The sequence below is a fragment of the Euleptes europaea genome, chromosome 6 (assembly GCF_029931775.1).
Source record: "Euleptes europaea isolate rEulEur1 chromosome 6, rEulEur1.hap1, whole genome shotgun sequence".
In the NCBI taxonomy this organism is placed as follows: domain Eukaryota; kingdom Metazoa; phylum Chordata; class Lepidosauria; order Squamata; family Sphaerodactylidae; genus Euleptes; species Euleptes europaea.
Window position 1 is genome coordinate 107325046 of NC_079317.1, and position 13752 is coordinate 107338797.

A 13752-nucleotide genomic window follows, 5' to 3' on the forward strand; every position below is an offset into this window, starting at 1 on the left:
AGTTTTGCTCCAAGGCATCCAAACAAGAGCAGGGTTTTTTTTTTTTTTTTAGGATCCATGCAACATTGTCCCCTAATTGTCCACTTTCCGGGATGTCCCCAATTTCATTCAATCTTTCCCAAACCTGGTTTGATATGATCTTTTTGGAAAGACTGCAGTCCAAAAGCCTGGGCATGCCAGATGGATAGGAAGGTGTGCATTTTTGCAGATCACACTCACATCGGCACCATTTTCCTTGCCTCAGCCCCACCCACCATTTCCCCTGCACCACCAGAGGCCCTTTTTAAAAAAAAAAATGCAACCTAGCAATTGCCACTTTTTTTAAGGTAGCATGGAGGGGGGAGAGGAGGAATGACAGCCATGAAAGGATGAGGCAAGGGAAGCGTGGGAATAATTGCCATGTGGATGCTCCATTGGCAACAAGAGCTACGTGGAGAATCGTCACTGTGTGAAAGCAGGACAAGAAATGGCCCACGTCCAGGGCCAGGAAACAAAAGGAATAAAAATAATCACAGAGGACACAAGTGGGTGGAATAAACCAGCCAAGCACTTACTGTCTGACAGCACTTCATAGGCCTCTGCTATCTCCTTGAATTTCTGCTCAGCGTATTCTTTGTTATCTGGATTTTTATCTGGGTGCCACTTCAGAGCTTTCTTCCTGTACCTGTCGTATAGTACCCAAAAGACAACCATCGTTAGTGTGCAGTGTTGTCCTGCCCAGATCCAAAGCCATGGGGAATGTTGCCACCTCCACTCCATTCCATTCCTCCATCTCACTGCTTCTAGGCACGGGCACATTGTTCAGGCCAAACACACTTGTCTGCCCTTTGGCACCTTGCCTTCACAACTCACAATGCCACTGGGCCAAGCACATCTTTGGCAGTACATCTTAACAGACAAAGAAAACAGCAAATCTCCTTCCCTAGTCCTCCAATGGCATTTCTTGCTGCAGATGTCAAGAGCAGGATTAGTGCAGGCCGGGGACCTCCGTTGCAAACACTCTTTGTTTTTCTTGCATACTGTTTTCCTTTGGACTCCCTCTAATGGCCACAGGACATTAATATTTTGTGAGAAGAGAAAGTCAAGCTCTGCTTGGGCTTGAGTAAAGGAGATACTCCTTCTGTTTCTCCCCCTTCCCACAGGGTCATTAGATTTTTTAAAAATTTCAATTTATTTATACTGCTTCTCTTTGGTTTAAGAGCTCAAAGTGGTTTACAACAACAATGTACGATTACATCAATTAAAATAGGTACAAAAATAACAGTAAATATCCAATAAATCCTGCACAGTCATATAAAATAATACAAAATACATAAAACCAATATAATCCCAACCCTAAAACCATAAGAACACTACAAATGACATCAGATATTACAGTACCCACCAGCCAACTATGCTATACAATAAAGAGATATAATGAGCCAAAAACACACCAGAATAATTCTGCCTTACAGAGTCTCCGAAACGTCATCAGGTCCTGCTGTGCACAGGTATCTTCTAACAGTGCATTCCAGACCTGGGACCACTAGCAAGCCCCATGAAAATGAACGAAGGGAGCAGGAGGACTTAACAGGAGAGGTGGTATGAGGGCCCCAGACTGTTAAAGGTAAGAACCAACACTTTGAACTGGGTCAGCAGCCTAGCAGCCACATTCTGACCCACCTGGAGTTTCCAAAGCAACTTCAAGGGTAGCCCTACATAGAGCAGGTTGCAATTGTCTAAAGAAGAGGTGACCATTGCATTGGTCAATGTGGCAAGGTTGGACTGAGATAGATATGGGGAAAGTTGTCAGGCCCAGCGAAGACAGGAAAATGCTGTTCTAGCCACCATGGACACCTCTTTGTTAATGGAAAACTCAGGATCGAGCTAAATCCCAAAACTCTTCACAGAGTCCACATCAAGTGAAAAATCCCCCATGGCCAGAGTGCTTCCCAGCCACACGACCTCAGTTTTCAAAGGATTTAGTTCCAGCCAGCTACTCCTTAGCCATTCCACCACGGCATCCAGGCACTGGACCAGGAAGGAGTTATCTGCTTCTGGTTGTTTATCAAGCAGGAGGTAGAGCTGGGCGTCATCAGCATACTGGTAGCATCCAACCCCAAACTTCCTGAGGACATCCACTAGGTAAAGGTAGTCCCCTGTGCAAGGACTGGGTCATTCCTGACCCATGGGGTGACTTCACATCCCGACGTTGACTAGGCAGGCTTTGTTTACGGGGTGGTCTGCCAGTGCCTTCCCCAGTCATCTTCCCTTTGCCCCCAGCAAGCTGGGTGCTTATTTTTTAAAAGCAATGGGGACAAGATCAATTCCTGAGGGACCCTGCAATTTAGTTCCCGCTGGGATGAATCCCTTTCCCCAATGACCACGCTTGGAGGAAGGAGGCAAAGCACTGAAGAGCAGCACCTCTTACCCCCAGTGAGGCTAGGTGGTTGACCAGGACTAAATGGTCAACTGTATCAAATGCTGCTGACAGATCTAATACAATCAGCAGCACACACTCACCCTTTGAATCCTGGGGTCATCAACCAGGGCTATTAAAGCAGTCTCTGAAGCCAGACTGGGCTGGATCAAGCGCCAACATAGATGAAGCCCCTACCTCTGCTGACAGCCTCGGTCTACTCTCTGTCCTCCACTAGGGAGCACTTTACTCCCACAGTAACACAATTTACCAAAGGTATGAGAACCAATCCATAGCTGTTTAAAGACATGGTTGAATGGATTTCCAAAACACAAGATCTATACAAGGCTTGGCCCTCAGGCTCTCACATGACAAACAAGCAGAGAGTCTGGATATTTATTTTAAAAAGTGCCTTAGAGGAGGCTGCATAATGGAATTTCACTGACAGCTCTATCTTGAGATGGATATGAACACATGAAGCTGCCTTAATATTATACCAGATCCACCTTGGAAATACAAGAGCATTCACTTTAGCTAGGTGTTCAGCCCTACCCTCTGCGGTTTTACAAGGGAGGTATAACAAGATCACAAGATCAGAGATTTTGTCCATGCAATTCTGGAGAAATAGAAACAATGGAACACGTGTTTTTCAGATGCTCATTCTATAAGGATGCCCGCTCTAAGCTGTCCCGGTCCATGCTTGAGAAAATCTCAGGTTTTCCGAAAAACTTCAGGTTACGAAGCTCCTCTCAGATGAAATTCCCTTACAAATTAGAGAGGTCGTCAAATTCTGCACAGCAATCTACAAACTTCGTCAAAGTTTAGTAAAATAAAGGTCAAAGAAATAACCAAGTTAAAAATCTTATTTTGCATTTGTGTTTATTTCTTATCCAAATCGTGAAACATTTTAATTTATATATATTCTTTTAAATTAACATGACACAACTTTTAAACAATATCAATGTATCCGCTGTAATATTGCTGCTATGTTCTTAATTTTTATTGGCGCAATGCCGCAATAAATGTTTCTGATTCTGATATTATACCAGACTCTTGGTCCAGCAAGGTCAGTACTGTCTACTCAGACTAGTAGGGGCTCTCCAGGGCCTCAGGAGGAGGTCTTTCACATCACCTCCTGGTCCATTTAACTTGAGATGCCAGGGATTGAACCTGGGACGTTGTGCATGCCCAGCAAATGCTCTACCACTGAGCCACAGCCCCTTCCCAAGCCTTAAAGTACACCCAGCCTGCATTAGCACAAATGTGGAGGGGATGTTCCTCTGACAAACGCATGGGGGGGGGGGGAAGAGAGATTTGGGGGAACAGAGCTCTTTAGGCCTACAAATTGCATTAAACCTAAACACGGATAAAGGAATTTTAGGCACGGCTCTAAGCATATGTTCTGTAATTCCATTAGTTACCAATCAGTTACTGGGTTCAATTCCAGGTGCCAATCATCTGAAAAGTCCTCAAAGGTACTGGGACCCACAGGGCTCCTCTCTCTCCTGTTAGGGATAAAGTCATGCCTACACCGATTGTCCTGTTGCCTTAAACAGATGCATGTGTTGTTCTAGTTCCCCTTTCTACAATCCCAACCCAACTGCATTATTAAATGCATTAAATGTCAGGTGCATGAGCAAAGATTTTAACTCACCTCCTATGGAATAACTCCATCTATTATAATGGTTATATTAAAATGGTTCATTTCGCTCACCAAAATATTTGTAGCTTGATATAATTCAGTAATTTAAACTGGTCTTTTTGTTTTGGTGATTTAAATGACCAAGATTTTCTCACTCCGCTCATAAAAGCAAAGCACTCAACAGCCTTTAAATGAACAAAACCAAGACAGCTTTCATATGACAGCAGAAGGATCACAAAAAAGCTGGCTCTAAATTTCTACCTGGTTTCCTACGTTATGACAGCCCCAGTCTGAGTAGACAGTACTGACCTTGATGGACTGGGTATAATTCGGTCTGATTCGGTATAAGGCACCTTCATGTGTTCAACCCAAAGCACAGGCAGTACTGGTACCTCAGGCAGAAATCGAGAGAATGCAACTTACGCTTTTTTGATGTCATCTGGAGAGGCATTGTGGGGCACCCCCAGTGCTTCATAGTAATCCACCATGGTGTCTACCTATGTTGGGCTGGAAAACTGGAGTGGAACGCAAAGGATAGCATCAGGCACCTTTGGCTGAGCTTGGGTAATGTCCAAGTAAGCACCATCCAAATGACAGCCTTCCCATCCACCCCACAAACAGAACAGCTTAACACACAGCCTAAGCCTTCCAGGAAACACACCAGTACATAGAAAGGCTCCCCATAAAACGCCCAGTCTTTGTGACCTGCAGCCCTTTCCCAATAGGCCATAAAATGCTCCCTCTTTACTTCCCCTCTACCACTCCAATTCCAAACTACCAAATGTTAAACAAGTTTTAAAATCCAAAACATTTATAAAAAAAGAAGCTGCAGTCAGTAATATGTTAAGAAATTTAGCAAACTCCTCATTTGACTGTAAGTCTGCTCATTACATTCGGATTTTCTGCATTTTACAACAGGCAGTTTGGCACTGCTCATTGTGTGCCTTGAGAAAGATCCATTCCCCTTAAGTGAAGCTCTCCCTTGTTGTCAGGATCACCCCGAAGAATCTGAACGCACTCCCACAAGTTAGGCCTGAATATGGCATGTAAGAATTCACCAAGGGAAGGAGGTCTCTGGGGCGCTTCTACAAGAGGCTCTTCAATCAACTGTTTGGTAATGCAAAAAAAAAAAAAATCTTATCTTGGTCAGAAGCCTCTAGAGTTGCCATTGAAGAGCTCCAAAGAAACACATTGTGAGAATGCAAGAAAATGATGTAACACACATGCCAGATTATTGCCAGGACTTTATTAACTTATACCATCCCTGCAATGTTTTAAACTGAAGTTGCTTTTTTGCAGAGATGTTTTTCCATGAGTTTTTCTATAGACAAAAAACAGTTCCTTTAACTAAGGATGATGGAAATTCACTTTCATCTTTTGCTTTCTCCTCCATGTTAACAACATAAGTAGTGAGTGAAACACAAAGGCAATTCAAGCCCCACACATTAAATGCTCTTTGCAGGGCAGAGTTCCAAACCAGCTTGTTTTAAATTAAACTAAATTGTAATTCTTCCATACAACCTGATTAAGCTCTGAACGCCCTTAACTTTGCATCAATTTAAATAAAGAAACACATATGAATAAAGTGTGGCATTTTTTCTCAACTTCTCAAGAAGCATTCACAACTGAGTCTCAAATCAGGGTTGTACTCACTGTTGCTAATTCCCCACTTTGGCCTAACCATGGCCAAGAGTGATCATTAGAGATGAAAAGAAGCTCTTAGCATACCCTCCAAAAGTCACATGATTAGAATACAGGACCTGAATATGGGAGACCCAGGTTCAAATCCCCACATTCTACCTTGTATGCTCATGAGGTGACCCTGGGCCAGTCTACTCTCAGTCTAACCTATCTTAGAGTTGTGAGGATAAAATGGAAGAGCGGAGCATGATGCTGTAAGCCACTTTGGGTACCCACTGTGGAGAAAAGTGAACTATAAATATCTAAATAAATAGTCCCTAAATGGGACCCGCTATTGCCAGAGTAAATGAGGCAGATCCCAGCCTAATGCTTCTTCCTGGGTGTCAGCAACATGGGTGTATAAATGTGACTCAGCAGACAGCAGGGCCAGAAGATGCTACCACAAGAGACAGAAAGCCTTACGTAAGTCTGAAAAATTATATATAGGCACAACCCTATTCCATCACCACACTGGAAGCCTGAGTTCAGCCACCACAGCTTTGATCCACAAATACAGTGGTGCAATCATGCTGTTACATTAATTGCAGGGAAGTGGCACCAGTGGGTAGCACTTCTATCCAGCTGATGGGTGGAAAGACATCTAGCTGTATAAAAGACTCTGGAGAAGGGTTATTGCCAAATGTCTCCATGTATTCCACTGGAAAAGGGTGATATACAACACGGGGCTTTTGAGTTGTCCCTGCCAAATCATGTAAAGATGCAAGGACATGTGCTCTAGCCAGGCTAAAGCTGTATTTAATCAGGGCATCTAATGCATTTAATGACTAGCATTTTTTGGTCAGACTGTTTTAACGTTATTATGTATTACTAGGTTTTATATGAAAGATAGTAATGGCCTTCAGCTGCAAACAATAAACTTTATCGTATTGAATGTAAAGATGCAAGGGCATGTGTACTTCTGAACTACTGTCAGCCCTTGGCCCACAGAACCAGAAATCACCACAAAGTCATATAGAGTCCAAACAGATGGCTTTTACTGGTCAATTAGGCATACAGTGCAAACGAATAAAATGACAGCTATGAGAGGCTCACTAGCTGGGAGATATTATAAGGCAGGGAAGGCGGGAGATTACACGTACAGGCTGAATACAGTTTCTCAGGAGCTGGGTTCCCAGGCCTAGGTATGCGACCTTGGGGGGCAGACAATACAACGCAGAGACAGAGGCAATAACGAAACCGAGATAGCAGCCTGACATTCTGCTCCCCTCAAGGCCCCCTCCCAGTTCGCAAGGGGGCTGGCCGATCTGGGTAAGCAATGTGAAAGGCGTCGACGAGGTCGGGGGCGGAGACATCCCGTGCGCGTACCCATTCGTCATAGGCAGGGGGGAAATGTTTCCAACGGACCAAATATTGCAGGTTGCCATGGTGAACACGGGAGTCAAGGATCTTGGAGACTTCGAAGTGTTCCTCCCCCCCCACCATGATGGGTTGCGCAGGAGGTGGGTCCGGATGCCATCGTGGAGAAGCAACATGGGGTTTGAGGAGGCTAATGTGGAAAACAGGATGCACACGCCTCAAGGACTTGGGGAGAGCTAGTTCCACCGTGACAGGGTTTATGACCCGGGTGATGGGGAAAGGGCCAATGTATTTGGCACTGAGCTTATGGCACGGTTGGGTGGAACGGAGATTTTTGGTGGAAAGGTAAACCAAAGTACCCACTTGCAGATCACCCCCGGGGGAGCGATGTTTGTCAGCTTGTGCTTTGTATTTACGTTTGGCTCGGTCGAGGTTGCTAACGAGCCAGGGCCAAGTGGTACGGAGGGCGTGTGCCCAGGAGGCAATGTCGGGGTTCCCCTCCCCCTCTATATCATCTGTAGGAGCGATGGGACTGAAATCTTGTCCATACACAACAAAAAATGGGCTAAAACCTGTGGATTGATGCATGGCATTATTGTAGGCATATTCTGCTAAAGGTAACAGTTCTACCCAGTTATCCTGGTGGTAGTTAACATAACAGCGTAAATAACATTCAAGTACAGCATTGACACGTTCAGTTTGACCATCAGTTTGAGGATGGTATGCACTAGATAACCCTTGTTCCACTCCCACCAACTTGAGGAAAGCTTTCCAAAACTTAGAAACGAAACCACTGCCGCGGTCACAAATTATCTTACGCGGAAACGAATGTAAACGAAAGATATGCGTCACGAAGAGGCGGGCCAGTTTCTGAGCAGAGGGGATCCCTGCGCATGGAATCAAATGTATTTGCTTAGAAAACAAATCAGTAACAACCCACAACACAGTTTTACCCCCACTGAGAGGGAGATCAGTCATGAAGTCCATAGCAATCACTTCCCAAGGTTTGCTGGGCGTTTCAAGAGGTTGTAGCAGTCCCGGGGGTTTGCCCTGCGATCGTTTCGCAGCGGCACAAACGGGACAGCTGCGGATGAAGGAGTCAATGTCGGAACGCATTCCCCCCCACCAGAACTGTCTGCGCAATAAGTGAAGGGTTTTCAGGAACCCAAAGTGCCCAGCTGTTTTGGCTCCATGGGCTAAATGTAAAACGTCCTTTCGGAAAGCCTTGGGGACATATAATTTCGAGTCCTTGTACCAGGATCCTCCTTGTTCCAAAACACCAGGAGGTAGGGTATGAGCGGAACGTTCTAAAAGGCACTGGTCCCGAAGGACAGTTAAAAAGGACTCGGAGATGGGGATTTTGGAGGGGGCCCCCCCGTCGGCCATGGAGATCTTAGAAACAGTTATGGGGCTAGTGCTTACGTGCGGCGGCGCGCAGACTGCAGGCGGCTGGGCGGTCGGAGGGGTAGGAAGGGCGGGAACTCCGGTTTGTTGTGGTGGCGGCTGGGCAGCCGGTTGAGCTGGCGGAGCTTGTACGTTGGGTAAGGTGTGTTGATGCTGGGATCGAGTTTGTACAGCCAGCATAGGTAGAGCCCCACGTTGCATAGGGGTGAACAGAGAGTTGGTGGGTCTTTCGAGTTTTACCGGATATTGTGGTAAACGGGAGAGGGCATCCGCAAGAACGTTCTGTTTCCCAGGGACGTGCTTCAGGGTGAAACGGAACTGCGCAAAGAACTCCGCCCACCGTTGTTGTTTCGCCGATAGCTTATGGGACCCCGTGAGGGCAGCTAGATTTTTGTGATCGGTCCAAACCTCAAAGGGGACTTTAGACCCCTCCAAGAATTGTCGCCATAGAGTCAGTGCATGATGAACTGCTGAGGCCTCTTTCTCCCAGATGGGCCAGTTTAATTGAGCGTGCGCAAATTTTTTTGAAAAGTACGCGCAAGGGTGAAGAAGACCATCCGGTCCTTGCTGGAGGAGAGCCCCTCCCATGGCTACATCGGAAGCATCGACTTGCACAATGAACATTTGATTTGGGTCTGGGTGCTGTAGCACCGGCTCCGAAGTGAAGAGGCGTTTGAGGGCTAGAAAGGCGGCTTGGCATTGCTCAGTCCATAGGATTTTCGCGGAGGGCAAGGCAGCTGAGCTTACTTTTCCCTTAGTTTTCAGTAGGTCCGTAATGGGTAGAGCCACCTGGGCGAAGTTAGGGATGAATCCTCGATAGAAGTTTGCAAATCCCAGAAACTGCTGTACTTGCTTCCGGTTGGTGGGGGGAGTCCAATCGAGGACGGCTTGGACTTTGGCGGGGTCCATGCGAAGACCTTGGTGGGAGATGATGTATCCCAAAAACGTGAGTTTGCTTTGGTGAAATTCGCACTTAGCTAGTTTTGCGAAAAGTTGATGGTTACGCAGGCGTTGCAGAACTTCCCTGACCAGAGCCACATGCTCGTCCATAGTTTTCGAATAAATGAGAATATCATCTAAGTAGACCACCACCCCACGATATAGAAGGTCATGTAGGATTTCATTGATGAGTTGCATGAAGACCCCCGGAGCCCCTTTTAATCCGAACGGCATCACAAGGAATTCATACATTCCGAAACAGCTAGAGAAGGCAGTGAGGTGCTCATCCCCTTCGCGGATACGGACTCGGTAGTAAGCTTCCACCAAGTCTAATTTAGAGAACACACGGCCTTCCTGTAATTGTCCCAAAATATCGGATATTAATGGGATAGGATAGGCATTGGTCTGGGTAACCGCATTGAGCTTTCTGAAGTCAATGCACAGGCGAAGGTCGCCCTCTTTTTTCCGGACGAAAAACGCGGGGGCCGAGTTTGGGGCATTCGAAGGGCGAATGAACCCTCTGGCGAGGTTTTTGTCCAAAAAGTCCCGGAGGACAGTGCGCTCGGAAGCGCTCATAGGGTAAATCTTACTCTTGGTTAATGTGCAGTCCTTTACCACTTCAATCGCACAGTCTGAGGCCCGGTGGGGGGGTAAGGCATCACATTCCTTAAGGTCGAAGACATCTTCAAAGTCTCGGTATACAGCGGGTAGAGCCGGTGGTGCTGGGGCAGTAGAGGTTAATGCTGGAACGGGCGGATATAGCAGAGCAAAGTTTTGCCGGGCTCACTAGCTGGGAGATATTATAAGGCAGGGAAGGCGGGAGATTACACGTACAGGCTGAATACAGTTTCTCAGGAGCTGGGTTCCCAGGCCTAGGTATGCGACCTTGGGGGGCAGACAATACAACGCAGAGACAGAGGCAATAACGAAACCGAGATAGCAGCCTGACAACTACAAGCACATAGCAAACCTGGCCCATGCCTACTACACCTGAAAAAGTGTTTTGGTCCAAGGTGCAACAGCAACTGAAGCTGCTCTCTGCTATTTGGACACTTAGGACCAATTCACATGTGCAATCACAGAGAACAGTTCAAGTTACAGCTCCCCAGAGCAAACTGTTTATACTGTTTCCTCCGCATCCACATGATGCTTTCTGTGGGTGAAATAATTCCCAACAATGTAGGAAGCCACTTCCCAATGAGTAGCTCATCATATGACAAGGCATCCTCACAGTGCTATTTCAAAGCAGCAACTAACCGAGAGCATCATAATCAAGAGCATCATAATCAAGGGCCCACTGGGAAGCAATTCTAAACACCTGGGCTGACCCTGCTCCATTGCACCAGAAGGATGCTGGCCCAGGCCTTCCTTTTAAGTATCTTTACGCATTAAGCAGTTTAGCAGCCATTATGTTTTTAACAGCTTAGAAGCTTCCATGAACAAGAATAGCTGTGGTGGCAACACTAGGCAGGAAACCACTGACAGAGGTTATCAATCTAACCTTTCTACAGCCTGGTTTGCAGCCCCTCTTGCCACATTCAGTATGCTTGCAGTTCCAGCTGAGAGACCTAGATGGCCATCTGTCAAGAGTGCTTTGATTGTGGGATCCTGCATGGCGTGGGGAGGGTTGGGGTCACTGGGGATGTGGGGGGAGGTAGTTGTTCATTTCCTGCATTGTGCAGGGGGTTGGACTAGATGACCCTGGTGGTCCCTTCCAACTTTATGATTCTATGGTTCTATGACCTCAGCATTCAAAGCACTGTGTGCTACCTAATTCTACCCTGCCATGTACTACCCTTTGCTCTTATACATTAGGCCCCTCATAGGTCAAGTGGCTGGATTGATGAGATGGTCTCCCTGCCTTTTTTTTTTTAATGTTCTGTCTGCTTTGATCTTCCCAATCTTGACTCTTAGTGCAGCCAGCCTTCATTTCCAAGAAACTCCACCATGCCCTTTGGTCTCCTCTCCTTCCAGCTTGCTCATTTTTTGCCAATCTGTCTCCTGCAGAATTGGGGGTGGGGTAGAAGAGGAATGTCCCATTCACTGGAAATCCCATCTCAAATGCTAGGCTATCCTCATTCTGAATATCCCCCTCTTGTCTAACATTAGCTGCTAGCCAGACCCCGTGCCACTGAGTTTTGGGTCCCTCCTTTACCTCGTCGTCGCTGCCTTGATGGGATCCCGGAGGCACCGAAGGCTTCTTCTGAAGCAGGGAGGGAATTTTCCTCCTCTGGAAACAAAGCAGAAAGAGTCCCCCTTGGTATACCTGTCCCCATTTCCACTCCAAAACCTCCTTGTATAAGGAGGCAGAGAAAGAAACAGTGTAATTGGAGCCAGGACTCAATCCCAGAACCAGTGCCCCAAACTAAGGTTCATCTCCTGGAATATGCATGCACGCAAACTGTGAGAGCATGGGCTCCATGGGCCTCCTTAGAGTCCGTGTGCGTCTTCTCCACCGCTTAAAGAAACCCCACTTTTGAAGGCTTGCAAGGATACTGTGCTCTACATCTTTGAGCGCCAGAACAGGCTTGTTCCGGACCCGGGAGGTTCCCTTCTGGACCCCCCACATCTGGCACGGGAGGCCTGGGCCGCCCGCCCCAAGAGCGCGGCCGCCCTCCAGACAGGCTCCAGCCCCGGCACAACCCCAGCCGGGTCTCCAAGCGGTTGCCAGAGCGCCCCCACCCCCGGTCCCGAGGACCCCGGAGGCACGCCCAGCGAGTGGGGCGGGGGCTCCCTCCTCCTCCTCCTCCTCCTCCTCCTCGTCCCCCTCCCCGCTCGGCCAGTTCTCGCCGTCCCCTTGGAAGTGCGCCGCGTTGGCCGGCAGGCACCCGCCGCGCGCGCCCCAGGGGGCAGCCGGAGGAGGGGGCGCTCCCCCACCCCCCCACCCCCCACGCTCGCCGGGCTCTGGGCTGTTTTCCCGGCGCGCGCACATGCCCCCACCCACCCCCGAGCCCCCTTTGTGCCGCCGGCCGGCCGGCCCCGGATCGCCTTTCAGCTTCTCGACTGTGCCAGCAGCGCCTCTCCCGGGACCGGCTGGGCCAGACGCTGGACGCCCCGCTTCCCCCCACCCACCCCCCCCCCCCGGCCGAGACAAAGCGCGCCCGGCCGTTGCGGGCCGTGCCGGGTTGCCAACGCCTCTTTCCTGGGGGCGGGGGGCGGGGGGTCAGCCCCCTCCAAGCGCGAGCCCAGCTCGGAGTCCCTCGACCCAGGCGCGGAGGCACCGGGGCCCTTCGGCGGTGGGTCCGGAATGCGAAGCGCCCGCCGGCCCCGCGCCCGCGCCCGCGCCCCTCCCGACGCGCGGGGCGGCGGCGGCGGCACAATGGGGCTCGTCTCAGGCGCGAGGGGCCGAGCGGGCGGCCTGGGGGCCGGACGTGCTTCTGCCTCCCAGAACTGTCCCTGGGGACAATGGCGCGGCCGCGAGAACAGCGCCAGCCCCCCTTCTGGCTCTTTCCCCGCTGCGCGCGTCGGAGCCTCCGGCTGGGAACCCCCTTTGCTTTCTTTGGGGGAAGGGGGTGGGGGGCAGCACGCCTCGCGAGCGCTGCGCATTGCTAGCGGGGGACAGAGAGCATTCTCCCCCCCCACACACACCCCCACCCCCTTTCCCTTATTAAAACTGCTGTCCGGCCCAACCCCTCGCTTTTGCGGGGCGCCCAAGAAGATGCTCCGGAAAAGCCAGCCAGCCAGCCAGCCAGCGCACGCTCGGATAGGCTCGCTCCCCCCGACCCCCCATCCCACCCCACCCCACCCCGCAAGCAACAGCTAGGCCGCACCTCACCACCTGAGCAGGCTCCGTCCGGCCTGCACCATGGCCACGGGCTCCGGCCCCCCGCCGCTGGAGTCTCCGCCTGCGCCTGTCCAAGGAACCCAAGGCCGGCTCCTGCTCGCGAACCCGGCTCGGCCCTGCGGACGGGCAGGGGCCCTGGCCAATGGGACGCCGCACTGGCACTGTGACGTCAGAGCCCTGCATTTGGAACGGGCGAGGTAAGGCTTCGGGGGGGGGGGCTCGGCCTGTGTCGGGAGCCGCGGGAGCCCCTGCCCGGTGGCGCGCGCGGCCGCTGCGGGGTTGCCCCGACGCCCAGGAGTCAGCAGGCGCAAGGATTCCCAGGGGCAGGCGCCCGCTTGGCAGGGTCTACACTCAGGACCCGGTCAAAAGCGACGCGGCGTTGCCCCTCGGGATGGAGACCCTCGAACAGCCACGGGTCTCAAGCTGTAGGGTTTCTTCGATCCTGCTGACGGATACTCTCACAGCCCTTTAGGAACATGGACTCCGGGCAGCGAATTCCAATAATGGCCATTTCTTTAATGTGCATGCATTGGACAAAACATCAATCTAAAATTCATATTCAGTTTCATAACTGAAGCTAGTCATTTA

At 49.9% G+C, this 13752-nt stretch overlaps 1 protein-coding gene across 3 annotated transcripts in view; it reads right to left on the minus strand.

Moving 5' to 3' along the window:
* The window catches only part of DNAJB2 (DnaJ heat shock protein family (Hsp40) member B2), a 79807-nt gene that overhangs the window by 10294 nt on the left and 55761 nt on the right, over nt 1-13752 (minus strand). For 2 of the 3 annotated variants that reach the window (XM_056851603.1, XM_056851602.1), the window contains exons 1-2: nt 4464-4551; nt 555-664 (exon numbers count right to left, since the gene is read on the minus strand). In XM_056851603.1, the coding sequence (XP_056707581.1) occupies nt 555-664; nt 4464-4528 (175 nt within the window). In that variant the 5' untranslated portion in view covers nt 4529-4551. Of the gene's footprint in view, nt 1-554; nt 665-4463; nt 4552-13752 lie in introns of those variants that run through there. The other variant, XM_056851604.1, reaches the window with a different exon arrangement.